This window comes from Mauremys mutica, chromosome 2 (genome assembly GCF_020497125.1).
Source record: "Mauremys mutica isolate MM-2020 ecotype Southern chromosome 2, ASM2049712v1, whole genome shotgun sequence".
Classification (NCBI taxonomy): Eukaryota; Metazoa; Chordata; order Testudines; family Geoemydidae; genus Mauremys; species Mauremys mutica.
Window position 1 is genome coordinate 154,326,432 of NC_059073.1, and position 13,578 is coordinate 154,340,009.

Below are 13,578 nucleotides of genomic sequence, written 5' to 3' on the forward strand. Positions count from 1 at the left end.
GCACCTCTCTCCTGCAGCTGGTCAATGGGTGCCAGAGACTCCCAGGGGAAGGAGCTAACTATTATCCCATGGTGAATGTCTCCCTTCTTCTAGGACTCCCGCCCCCCGCCCACTTCACTGCCAGACTCATCAAGTTCCCCCACCCATTGATGCATTTGTTGTTATATCCCTGTCTGTTCTTCTGCATGGCTATCAAATGATTTAAATTTGCAAAGAAGCAACAGTTACCATATCAGGACAGTTTTATTTTAACAAGTTTAGTCTTTCACACATTTTTTAAAGGAAGCTTTGACAGTGGTAGGTTTCATTTTCTTTCTCTATTTAACAATATGTTTCAAAATGCCCTTACAAATCCTTTTGTAATTCTTAATCTTAAAGTGGGACTCTGCTCTGGGAAGGGACTCCTGCAGTTCCATTTATGTGTGAAATGCTCCGCACTGACAAATAATAGTGTGTTGAGGGAGCAGGGGTGTTCCTGACTACCAACCTTGTAAACTCAGTCTGGGCTCAGAGGACATAGCTGGGTCATTCTATTTAATGTATCACCAGTGACAAAAGTAATATTGGTCATGCCTTATGTGATACCTGCACAACCCTATTTTCATCAGTGTGCTCGAAGATATTGGAAGTTAGTAAACATTTCTGCTGCTGATGTGTAAAATTAAATAGAATCTTTTGTTCACTCATTTCTAGCTCTGTCGGCTCTGCTGGGCTAAACAGGAGTCAAAAAGCAGCAAAAATACATTTTTCTCACTAAGGTCAACTGTTTATAACTGTGAATGGATACAGGGAGCAGATCAAGGCATCTTAAATAAGAGGGTGCCAATTTCAAAATCACTTTTCAGAATAGTGCCAAACTTTATGTGGAAAAACAAAAGATTATTTTTGTGTGGCTACCAGATAGTGGAATTTGAGACTTCTCTTGTGGAGCATGAATGCATATTCATTAATATTTCAATTAAATTGCTACTTAAGCAATTATCATATAAGATAAAACATTGTCTTTTTGGCAATGTACCTTGAGGTCTTTCTACATTACATGAATTGGAGTAATTATTTATTGATATATTATTACATTTTCTTGTAATATGGGGTGTTTTTAATTTCTACATATCCTCAAGCAACCTGTCTGTCTAGCAAATACTACCACAATTATATTAGATGTTTTAGAAAACAATGCAGTTCTCAACAACATTTCTCCACAACACATTATATAACCCATTTTCTTTGGTTGTCTTCACACAAGAGACTTCCAGTCTGTTGGTTAGAAATCAGAAATTTTATTAAAAATGGTTTATTTTGGCTATAAAGACAGGTTTCAGAGTAGCAGCTGTGTTAGTCTATGTCCGCAAAAAGAACAGGAGTACTTGTGGCACCTTAGAGACTAACCCATTTATTTCAGCATAAGCTTTCGTGGGCTACAGCTCACTTCTTCGGATGCATAGAATGGAACACACAGACAGGAGATATTTATAGATACAGAGAACATGAAAAGGTGGAAGTACACATACCAACTGGAAGAGTCTAATCAATTGAGACGTAGAAGTCCCACTTCTGTTGACAACACAGGCTCTGTAGATGTCTACCCTTGACCATTGTTCAGAAATGCTAACACTGGTGTTTCTTTTGTTTTTCTTTGCATCACAGGAGTCATCAGGACTGCCTTGCATAACATGGACAGGGAAGCCAGAGAGCATTATTCCGTTGTCATTCAAGCCAAAGATATGGCTGGGCAGGTCGGAGGGCTATCAGGGTCAACAACTGTAAATATCACACTCACTGATGTCAACGACAATCCACCCAGGTTTCCTCAGAGTATGTAAAAGTTCAATATGTATTTCATTTGAAAAGCCACATGAATTTTTAGTGATGGATGTGACATATTAATGAAAATCAATCACTGTTCAAATTGCAGGTGGAGAGGGGACACAAAAAGTTATGTTTTATGGGGTTTTATTTTTCACCTTTTTCATGTGGGTAGTATGTGAGGATGTGATACAGTTCCAGCACAGAAGCCAACCATGATCCCTTTACATATAATACTGCTATTAACAACAATAATAATAGGGAAAATATAAGAACTCTACTGTGGGTTCTGCTCCATCCATTTTGGAATGTAATTACATGATAATACGGTATGGATTTACTAAGTTAATTGTGTTGTTCCCATGACAGGGAGGGAATTATAAATTTAATCCAGCATGTACATGCCCCACCCCCAAATGCTCTCTCTCTATCTCTCACACACATACACAAAATTTATAAATCACTTTTTATATGAAAAACAATAGTTCAAAGCATGATAGTAGTATTGTTGGTGTTGTACAGTAAATCCTGCCTTTTCCCGAAGTAAGTTAAGTGTGGATACTAAATATCAAAAACCAAATGCTTGCATATCGCAAGTTATGCAGAATGTTCATGTAGTAAGAATTTCTTAGTGTAACTCTTCACTTATGGCATCATGTAGAGTACAGACACTGCACAGTTAGCTAGCATGGATATAAATAGCAGTGTAGATGATGAGGCATTGCTAAGGTGAGTAGAGTAGGGGGGCTACCTGCTTGAGCATCTAATGTATATACTCTACATAGGTTTCTAAACACCCAAGCAGTGCTTATTTTTATCAATGTAGTGCTCCAGTGCCACCCCCTGCCAGATCCTTCCTCCACCCCTGCTGCCTCCCCCTGCCAGAATCATTCACTGCTGCATGTAATATAAACCACAGTGAGTGTGGGCACAGCCTGCCTTTCACCTTGGTGTGTAGCTGCATGTAACTGCAAGTGCATACAAGGTCACAATCAAATAACGAATAGGAAATGTATTGACACAGCATATATATTTAGTATTCTGAAACAGGAGTTGTAGTCTTCTAAGACTTCAGAGTATACCAAAAATAAATACCAAAAAAAGGATTTAAGAGACTTTTCAGACCAAATTTGCATGACTAAATCTACTTTTGATTGCAAATTGGCTCAGGGCCAGTAAAAGTATGGTAATCTGGACTCAGACATTATTAAGAACCACTGTAGAACATAATGGCCTAGCAACTATAGGTACACCCAGTGGGAAATATGTTAAGCTGTTTAAAGGAAAAGATTGATCAGGAATAGTTGAGATCACAAAGCTCCAAGGAAAGATAAAATTCTCTGACAATTAATGTTATGTAGTCAGGAAGCTCTTTAAAAGTTTTGTAATAATGAATACTTGTGCTGGGCTTCCCACATGCACAATGAAGAGCCTTTGAAATGTAGTCTGAGATAGTTAATTCAGTTTTATATCCCATAAAATTGGCAAGATAGCCACCACCATCTTTAACACTTCCACATTATCATCAGAAAGATGAAGGCTACAGCATATATTGGAATAAATGTAATATTTAGATATCTTAATTAAGGAATAAAAAGTCTTAGGTGACCACGATGGGTGAGAACTCAGCAACTAAAGAAGGCAAAAATACACAGCAGCTTTAGAAAGTGTGGAGAGTGGTTTCCTTTTATTGCGGGGTAGGGGGAGTCAGGATGGGGGATATGTTTAGATATTAAACCGACACAGAAATGCACACCAACGCGTGTGTGTTTATTTATCTCAGTTGCCAACTTTCGCACAGTAAATAAGCACCCTGACTTTCACAATAAGCCAAAAATCAAGCTAATCCCATTTCAAAACAAGGCCAAAACAAGCCAATCACTAAGAACCCCAACATGCTGCAAGCCAAAAACTAGCCAACAAGCAACTCATGAGCCAATTAAGCCAAAAATAAATCCAAGTTCTGTGTTTTTTTCCTGCAGGTTTGGCAAGTCTGGTGTGTGTGTGTGCGTGTGTGTGTGTATGTGTGTGTGTGTGTGTGTGTTTGTTTATGTACATTTATATGTTTTACAATTTGTTTGTAAGTGGGTAAATAATATTTATAGGGTTAGCTATATTTCTATATATTTTAATTTATTTTACTGCTTCAAACAAACATGTTTTTAAAAATACAAAACAAAATTATCTCAGTTCTGAAACTTTGGACACCTATTAATTAACTGGGCAAGGCTGAGTAACAGATGCTTTCCTGAGCTCAAAGTATTTTCTTTTCAGAATATATTACTCCTGAAATGTATAATACGGAGGACAACCACCCAATCCAACTTGCTCTTAATTACTAAAGGCATGATTATAACTTACACTTCCTCCACAAATTTGATTGAAACTTCCCAAACTCCTTGCAAATCCAGTCTTAAACTTTAATAATGTATCTCCAGAACATGGTAAATTTGTAGATGGTGTAACACTGGACAATCTTTGTAACATGAAATATAACCACTAAATTCATAAAACTAATTTCAGTTTTGATTTTCTTCTCTGGTCAATGTCCTTCATGCTCCTGACTTCTATCTCCTTACATTGCATGGCATTTCAGACTATATTAGCAGGTGATGTTGCTCCTTTTGGGAGACATCTAGTGAGTCTTGCTGTGGATTGCACTCACTGTTGATATCACAGAAAGTGGAAGTTGCCTCCCAGGCAGGTTTTGGGGATGAGTAACTCCAGTGTATGAACTCTAATGGCGGCCAAATTTGCAGAGAACACACAGGCTGAACTATTACTCCTGAATGGTGTAGTGGTTAAAAAAATGGGTAAAGTAACCTAAACTAAACTCCATAGTCCCAGATGAGATGAAGGTATACTCCATTTACTCTTGTTTACCTTTGACTGTACTATTCAGCTTTCCTGAATTATGTTTCATTTATATGTATACTTTGTTGTTGGTATTATTTATTTTAAGTTAAGGCCAGATCTTTCAGGCCTTTCTCAGGTAAATCTCTTATTGAAGAAACTTGAGTTTTGACTAAGGATAGTAGAATTTTCCCTATACTATATAAAACATGAAACTCCAATCACAAAAAGTAAGTCACATGAGATCAACATGTCTGTTTAATTCAGCTACTGTAATGCCGCTAGGATTTAATGAAATGTGTTTGTACATTGTACTAAACAAAAATTGTTAGCATAGCTCCTGAAAAGGAATATGATTTTCTGCAATACTACAACAGTCTAACCAGGAGAGGGGAAATATAATATACAGATTAATACATTTTCATAATGTGATTGGACCTCTTTTATACAATTTTAGACATAGTAAAAACAATACCTGATATAAGAAATATATATTAAAAATTCTGTTTGCAAAACAAAAGTATTCATCAGGTGCAGGCCTGTGAATATGACTTCAACACGAGTATGACCTTAGTGTAATGAATTCCTCTCTAGAATACACTTCCTCCTACCAAGCATCCTCAATGGTACCCTGTCCTATAGTAATCCATCTTTTTAATCCACGTTATTATCTTCACCACCTTTCCCTCTCATTGATTGTCTAAATGCAAATGAACTGCCAATATAGCACAAGATGGAAGACACCATTTCACTTGAAGGAGCTTTTGATTTTCAGCAAAATATATTTCCCAGTTCATGTTGATCAGTCTTATCAATGACTACCTTCATTGAGTAATGCCCCAGCTTTGGGCTCTAACTCTCACATAAAATGTTCCTCGAACTACTGTGATCTTAGCAAAATGATATAGACAATTTCATCTTCTTTTCAAGTTTCATAGCCATCTTCTGTAGACTTTATCCTTAGTAATGTTCTGTGGTCTTAGCCTTAGTGTAATATGGATATCTTTTTATGTATTTTGCTCTTTAGTTTGATTCTTTTTCTTCTTGCATCAGGATCATCAGCTCATATGGTGGTTTCAACTGACATATCCGAGTGTTTTAAGTGCTAATGTTGACAAAAGGAATCAGTTATGGACAGACACATGCATTTCTTCTGGTAGCCTTCCTACGCTATAGATTCCATAGGCCATTCTCCAGTAATCCTCTTGTATTTATAGACTCATCCTGCAAGGAAATGAGCACCTCCTGAGAATTGCTGAGTGCCCTGATCTTCCTTTGGCCCCGCAAACAAGGGGTAGACTATTTCCTGGTCCACTGCCTCCCAAAACTTCAGCTGTCACTTCCCTTATTGGCTTGGATAAGTAACATTTTATACAGCAGATTAAATTTATATTTTGTTATATTTTGACAAATCCATTAACTTCTATAGAATAAACCAAAATGTTAAGGACAAAACATGACTATAACAGCTTTCTTATAAATTCCAGTTATTTCATAGGATTGCATGAAATTCTTTAATGGTGTATAATGTGTAAAATGTAGAAGGGTCCAAGTGATGTAGGAATCTTGAAAAAAATGCTTTTATAGATAGCATTCAGTTTTAAGTTACATATATATTTTGGTCCACATGCCTTTCTTTTGTGAGACATTGTAAGAAAGAAGTGTGATCTGTGTTTCTTGTAAGACTTGATGGAACAGGTTGTTGTTATTAAATAAATAAATAGGATTGAACTGGCTAGTGGCTTTCACTGTGCTTCATCCTGCAAGGTTCTGATTGCTCACAACTCCCATTGACTTCTTATTGTGAACTCAATAAATGTAGCCACATCAGGGATGCCGTATTCTAACCCCAGAACAATAGTCTGTCAGTGACTAGTGTTGTTGGAGAGGCTGGCTGCTGAATTCTGAACTAACTGAAGCTTTACTTTTTCATGGCTTACCATGGTTAGGAGATGGGATGCAGTGTTCGGCCCAATCCAGTAGCAAAACAAGGAAAACCTCATGGTCACAGACAGATTTATGATTGTAACTTGGTGCCCTTGAAGCCAAGATGGAGTCTGCTCTGCAAGCAGCTCTGACCAAGAAAAGGGGCATGCAAAAACTCAGCAGGGCAAGTCCCTTTCACCTGCAGGGCACCTGTTCCAAACCACTAGAGTAAACATACACACACTGTAAGAGTACAATGAAATAGGAAAGGGAAATATTTATAATACAATGGGGAAAGTTAGGGGGAGTGGTAAAACAGGGTTACATTCAACACAAAGCCCCACAGGCCCAGTGGTACCACAGTTCGAAAGGGCAAATACTGAGCAATGCACCTGCACTCACAATTCAGGAGTCCTGGGAAAAGTTCCGATCCAGTGGTGCATCTTGGTTGCTTCTGGTCATCTACAGCACCAGTAAACCATCCCCCAACACCCCTCTGGTACCTCTTCTGCCACTCTCTGCAAAGCCCCACAGAGCGACAACCTCCCCACTTAGTAACAGCCTTCCTCCTTATTTCCAAAGCAAAGTCACAAGCCCCAGTACTCACCACCCCATACAGCTCTGGGCAGCAGTGATAATGGGTCTGGCTCTGGGTTGTCCTTCTCGCGAGATTCCTCTATGGCAAAGTGCTCATACTGAATCCTGTCCTGGGGTGTCCCTCCCAGGCTTTGGGCAGCTTTCTGTTGCTTCACTCTGTGAGGGCCTGCTTATTGTAGACCTTCTGTCTGGAGCTCCGGACACACACAAACTCTGTTGCTCTCCCTCTCTCCAGGGTCTTCCCATCACTAAACAGCATTTCCTCTTGACCCATGCTCTCTAAACCCCAAAGGGATTACATGATATACTTCTACCCCGATATAACGCTGTCCTCGAGAGCCAAAAAATCTTACCGCATTATAGGTGAAACCACGTTATATCGAACTTGCTTTGATCCACCGGAGCACGCAGCCCCCCCTCTCCCCCCATAGCGCTGCTTTACCGCGTTATATCCAAATTCCTGTCATATTGAGTCACATTATATTGGGGTAGATGTGTATATAATAAAAAGAATGAGGAGTACTTGTGACACCTTAGAGACTAACAAATTTATTTGTAGTCTAAAACCCACTTCATCGGACGCATGCAGTGGAAAATACAGTAGGAAGATATATATACATGGAGAACATGAAAAAATGGGTGTTGCCATACCAACTCTAACTAGATTAATCCAATGAAGTGGGGTTTAGCCCACAAAAGCTTATGCCCAAATACATTTGTTAGTCTCTAAGGTGCCACAAGTACTCCTCATTCTTATTGCTGATACAGACTAACACGGCTACCGCTCTGAAACATGATATATAATGCACATTTCCAGATGTACTGAAATAATTTAATGTAGTTAAATAATACCAATTTTAAAAGTGTGATTGAAGAAACACATTTTTAGATAGAGATGATGTTCTAACAATCGGATGCCTTCAGGAGTTCCTCTGTGAACTCTTCCTAGTAAGGCAATCTAATAGCAATAATTCACTCAGGGTAAAAGCCATTGCTATGTAGATGGCCTATGAATCACTTAAGCATTACTTAAGATCTACTTAAGTCTTTTAAGGGCTTAACCAGTGCATAGGGACACATACAGGCCCTTTAGTTGGTTGATTTTCATCCTAACTACAGACAAAACTATCACCTCTATGTTTATAAAGATTTTTTTCCTAAATAATGTCCTCTAGCTCTTCAGTTTTAAGATGACACATGCTGGTTTTTTTTTAATTTGTGAGTTTCATAGCTGAGTTTTTGTTCCACAATAATTATTGCTTATCCTTGTACATAGTTTGCAACTTAACATGACATAGTCTTCTAGCATTTAGGTTTACATGCTGTCTGCCAATAAGGTTTGATTATTTAATCTATTAATAATTCTCTTCATATAATCTTTCTTAGAGTCTGGGAGGAAGAACAGCTGGGATCCGTGTAGTTGGGAATTTTGCTGCCAGGATAATTTCCTTAAAGGCAATTATAAACATAAAATCAATATTCTTCCCACACATACAGAAAAGCCTTAATTTTGTGGAAAGGAGAAGCTTGCAGGTGAGAGGAAAATATAAGAGCCTCTATGGATTTAGATTAGCTCAGCAGCTGGTGCTACTTAAAAATTAAACCGTCTATCCTTTTCTGTTGTGAAAATTCAGCCATTACATTGGGCCTTAGGGAGCAGAGACCAATGGGCAATTTGAGGGCTCTCAGGCTACGTCTACACTGCACACCCCTTTTGGCATAATGTAGAGTACATACCTGCAAGACCCCCCTATCATGAATATAATTAGGAGTGTAGTCAGTGAGGCATGGCTTAGGTAAATAGATTAAAGACATGCCTGAGGTGTGTGAGTATGTATGCAAACACATATCCTATATGCTGTCTACTTACCCAAGCCATGCTTCCTATCTATACTGCTATTTTTAGACATGTGCTGTCTTGCTGCCTCCCCACTGCTGGAGCCTTTCCGCACTGCAGGAAAAGACTCCCCCAGTGAGGAACAGTTCTGGCAGTGGGAAGACACCAGGGAAAGGCTTCAGCAGCTCCCTGCTGCTGGACCCCTACTTTGCCATAGGGCAAGATGCCAGCAGCTAAATAGCAGCAAGGAAAAGCTCTGCCAGCTCCTGGCTATCAGAGCTGACTCCAGGAAAGGTTCCGTCAGCTTGACCTTTCCCAGCGGCCTCCTCCCTGCTAGAGTCTTGCCTCAATGAAAGGCTCTGGCAACAGGGAGCTGCTGGAACTTTTCCCCACCGTCTCCCCTCTGCCAGAACCTTTCACTGACACATGAAGCTACAACACTGCAGTGTGGACACAGCCTGCTTTTCCCTGTGGCGTGTAGTTAGACAGACACTATCTGCTGCCAAAAGTGGTGTGTAGTGTAGATGTAGCCTCAATGTGAGGAATCTCCAAAATGAGATCCTCCTGGAAATTTCCTCCGTGCTGCTCTGATATACCAGCTATGCTGAAATTTGTCACCAGCCAAACCATACTGCAACAGCTGGAAATAAGTTTCTGCAAAACTTTGAGTTCTCCCCCGGCCCATTGCTTTCAATCAGATATGGGTCTCAAGTTTAATCCAGACTACCTCAATAGATTATTAAGTGGCCTCAAGGTAAAGGTTCATTTCGATGACACAAAGGTGGACTTTATTAAGCAATAAATACTAGTAGTTGCTGATAAACATATGTAGATTATATTTCAATTGCCTGTATCTTTATCCAAGCAATTTTTTTTCAAATGTAGTACACAAACTTGCGCGCCAAGTTAGAGTCAAAGTTCACCCATTTTTTAGTTCGCTGAATGGGGAGGAAATATGGTCAGAATTGTTTTTAAAATAACTCATAACTCAGAAAGAGTCAATGGATTGTGTTTAAGATTTATGGGAAAACTGACAGTCTAGCTAAGATGAAGCATGAAAAATGTTATCCTCCCCTCCGCAAAGTGAATGTTTTGCAGATCTGAACGCAAGGACATAGGGTGCTAATGAAAACTATTTTTTGACCTTAACTGTAGAGGGCATTAAGACTGATATAAGCGTGCCATTTTAGGAATTATTTTAACTATTGAGCAGAACTTTACTGCCATTAAACATGAATCAAGTCAATGTTTGTACGATAGCCACACTCCATAACTCTCTCGCTCAACTGATATTTTCTTCCTCTCTTGTTCTTAAAGTTTTCAATTATACAATTATTTCAACTAGTAATATATATAAAGCTTCTACTTTGGTCCCAAAAGAGAATGGCCAGTGACTGACACATCCTTTGTTGAAATGGTTTAGTGTTTAATGTATTGATTATTCTCCTTTTTTTACAAGATAACATCAGATGAAGTAAATCCCCAAACTTTGACATTGATTGTTCTACATTTAAAAATTGCAGATGTTTCTCACCTTTTATTAAAGGTAAGCCTGGTAAGAGTTGAACTATCCAGGCTCAATTTCTTTAAATTTTCAGAGCATGTGGCTTCTCTCTAATTCTCTCAGCAGGAGATATGACATGAGAAAAAAATAAATAGGCATGTGTTTGTCTTTTATTATCGGCTGCTGGTCTGAGAATCAAAGCTGTCAAGCCAAAGACCAGCAACCTATTGCTCCAAACATAAGAAACATGGGGGGGCAGTGGTTAATCCCTAATAAGAATTGTTTGGAATCACCTGCCTAGCAAAGTTGTTGAACCAAAGACATTAGGTCATTTTAAAAGCAGCTGGTATCAATACAGTCCCAAGGAAATATTGTATAAAAAGAGACAACTCTCAATAATCTGAATGGCCTTTTACCTTTTTCCATTATGTTTTCCATTCTTAATATGCTAGACCAATTGTTAACATATCATGTGCCCTGAAAGATGGAAAGAAATACATAACATAATAATGAAGAACATAAAGTGTATCCAAGAGTTAAGAGCTAAGAGTTTTCTGTTTGTTTGAGACAGCTAAGAATTCTCTCTCTCTCTCTCTCTGGAGCTGAGCAGATAATGTGCAAGAAATATTTTTTGATAAATTTGCCTTCTTTTTCTGTTCACAGAATGCCTGTGAGCAAATGTAATTTTATTGTATGTATACATTATTTGAACTTAGTCAACTAAATAGGTTTTGAATATCATTTACAGCATTGTTTGCTACAGAATATTTGAAATCTGAGATTTGTTGCTTAACTGTATTTGGTCACATAAGGTTGATGGTATTGTCTCTGTTCCCTGGTTAGATAAGCGTAATTCTTATAATCAGATTTTTATTGTAAATACTCCTGGAAGGTAAATTTAATACTCAGTTTCCAAGAGTATTTTAAGTATGTGATCTTAAAAAATGATTGCACAAAAGTTCTTGGAAATAAAACACAAAAGGGTAGCTAACATTGGCCAAAGAGATATGAATTTAAATTCAAATAAATTCTTGTGAAAAAATATTTCCTTTATTCACCCCACTCGGGGGGTTGGATGGTGGGGATGGTGGGAATTCCCACATCCATGACAATAGCCAGATGTTTTTAGGTTTTTATTTTTTATTGTTCCACTTGACAGAGTCATCCTTGTGATTTTCTACATACAATAAAGTATTCACATATATTCTTCACATGTTCAAAGTGGACAAGAACATTTCCCAGGATCTACGTTGAAATAGATGAACTTGTTTCAGCAAATACCAAACATTCATGACTGACAAATAGGGATAAAGATTCTAGCTAGAGCAGAAAACTAATGTTTCCTCTAAACTGCTCAATGTCATAAATGTGCTTTGTTATCAGCAGCACAGTTACAAACATGGGGCCTGCCCCTGCAAAGGAGACTATGCAGGTGTAACCCTGTACACTCACAGGACCCCCATTTAATCATTGGGACTCCATGTGGGTGCAGGTTTCTACCCTTATGCAACAAGTTACAGAATCCAGTCCCCAGATCTCTATGATGTGGATTTGCTATGGAATTTGGAACAAGTCTTTGATACATTACATGAAAACTTCAGAACTTAATTTTACGTAATTCCTCTAGCAATCTGGGTAACACAGGGAATATAAAATCAATATTACTTTGTTCTAATTTCCTTACTGGTGAAATCAATGCTGGGTTTTAATTAGATAAACTGATTTTTTTTAAAGCTTCTTAGTTTAGTTTGGGGTTGACAGCAAAGAGCTGAAACAGTCTCACATTTAAAGAAAGCACTATATTTGTTAGCAGCAGACTGAAAACAAATCCTTGTTTATCAAGTAAAAATAGAATGCAAGACCAAAGGTGAGAAACAAATTCATACTTTACAATAGCATCAAAGTCTGAGGCCTGGTCTACACTAGGACTTTAAATCGAATTTAGCAGCGTTAATTCGAATTAACCTCTCAACCGTCCACACCAGGAAGCCGTTTAATTCGACCTAGAGGGCTCTTTAGTTCGAATTCGGTACTCCACCCCGATGAGGGGAGTAGCGCTAAATTCGACATGGCTATCTCGAATTAGGCTATGTGTGGATGCAAATCGAACTTAGTAGCTCCGGGAGCTATCCCACAGTGCACCACTCTGTTGACGCTCTGGACAGCAGTCCAAGCTTGGATTCTCTGACCAGCCACACAGGAAACGACCCAGGAAAATTTGAATTCCTTTTCCTGTCTGGGCACTTTGAATCTGATGTCCTGGTTGGACATCGGGGCGAGCTCAGCAGCACCTTCAACGATGCAGAGCTCTCCAGCAGAGGAGTCCATGCAATCCCAGAATAGAAAGAGGTCCCCAGCATGGACAGACCGTGAAGTCCTGGATCTGATCGCTGTGTGGGGCGAGGAGTCTGTACTTTCGGAGCTGCGCTCCAACAAACGGAATGCAAAGACCTACGAGAAGGTCTCCAAAGCCATGGCACTCAGAGGATACAGCCGGGATACAACGCAGTGCCACGTGAAAATCAAGGACCTGAGACAAGGCTACCAAAAAGTCAGAGCGGCAAACGGACGCTCCGGAGCCCAGCCGCAGACATGCCGCTTCTACAAGGCACTGCATGCCATTCTAGGTGGGTCTGCCACCACTGCCCCACCAGTGACCGTGGACTCTGAGGATGGGATAGTGTCGACGGGCAGTTCCTCGGCGATGTTCGCCGATGGGGAAGATGAGGAAGGGTTTGTGGAGGATGACGCAGGCGACAGCGCTTACAATACCGCTTTCCCCGACAGCCAGGATCTCTTCATCACCCTCACAGAGATCCCCTACCAACCGTCCCCGGCCGTTAACCCAGACTCAGAATCAGGGGAAGGATCAGTCGGTAAGTGCTATAAACTTGGAAACATTTATTTTTTAAAAAACAGGAATAAAAACTATATAAAAATTATATAAAAACTTTTCCATATAAAACTATATAAAAAGAAGGTCCACACATATAGGGATGGAGCAGAAATCCTCTTGGGACACTTCCACGAAGCTCTCGTAGAGGAGCTCGAAAAG

General features: G+C 39.3%; 1 protein-coding gene across 20 annotated transcripts in view; it reads left to right on the forward strand.

The window, feature by feature from the left end:
- CDH18 (cadherin 18) overlaps window positions 1–13,578 on the forward strand; it is a 644,661-nt gene that overhangs the window by 516,118 nt on the left and 114,965 nt on the right. For all 20 annotated transcript variants that reach the window (XM_045007543.1, XM_045007546.1, XM_045007537.1 and 17 more), the window contains one exon: window positions 1,648–1,815. In XM_045007543.1, coding sequence (XP_044863478.1) covers window positions 1,648–1,815 — 168 coding nt within the window. The remainder of the gene's footprint in view (window positions 1–1,647; window positions 1,816–13,578) is intronic.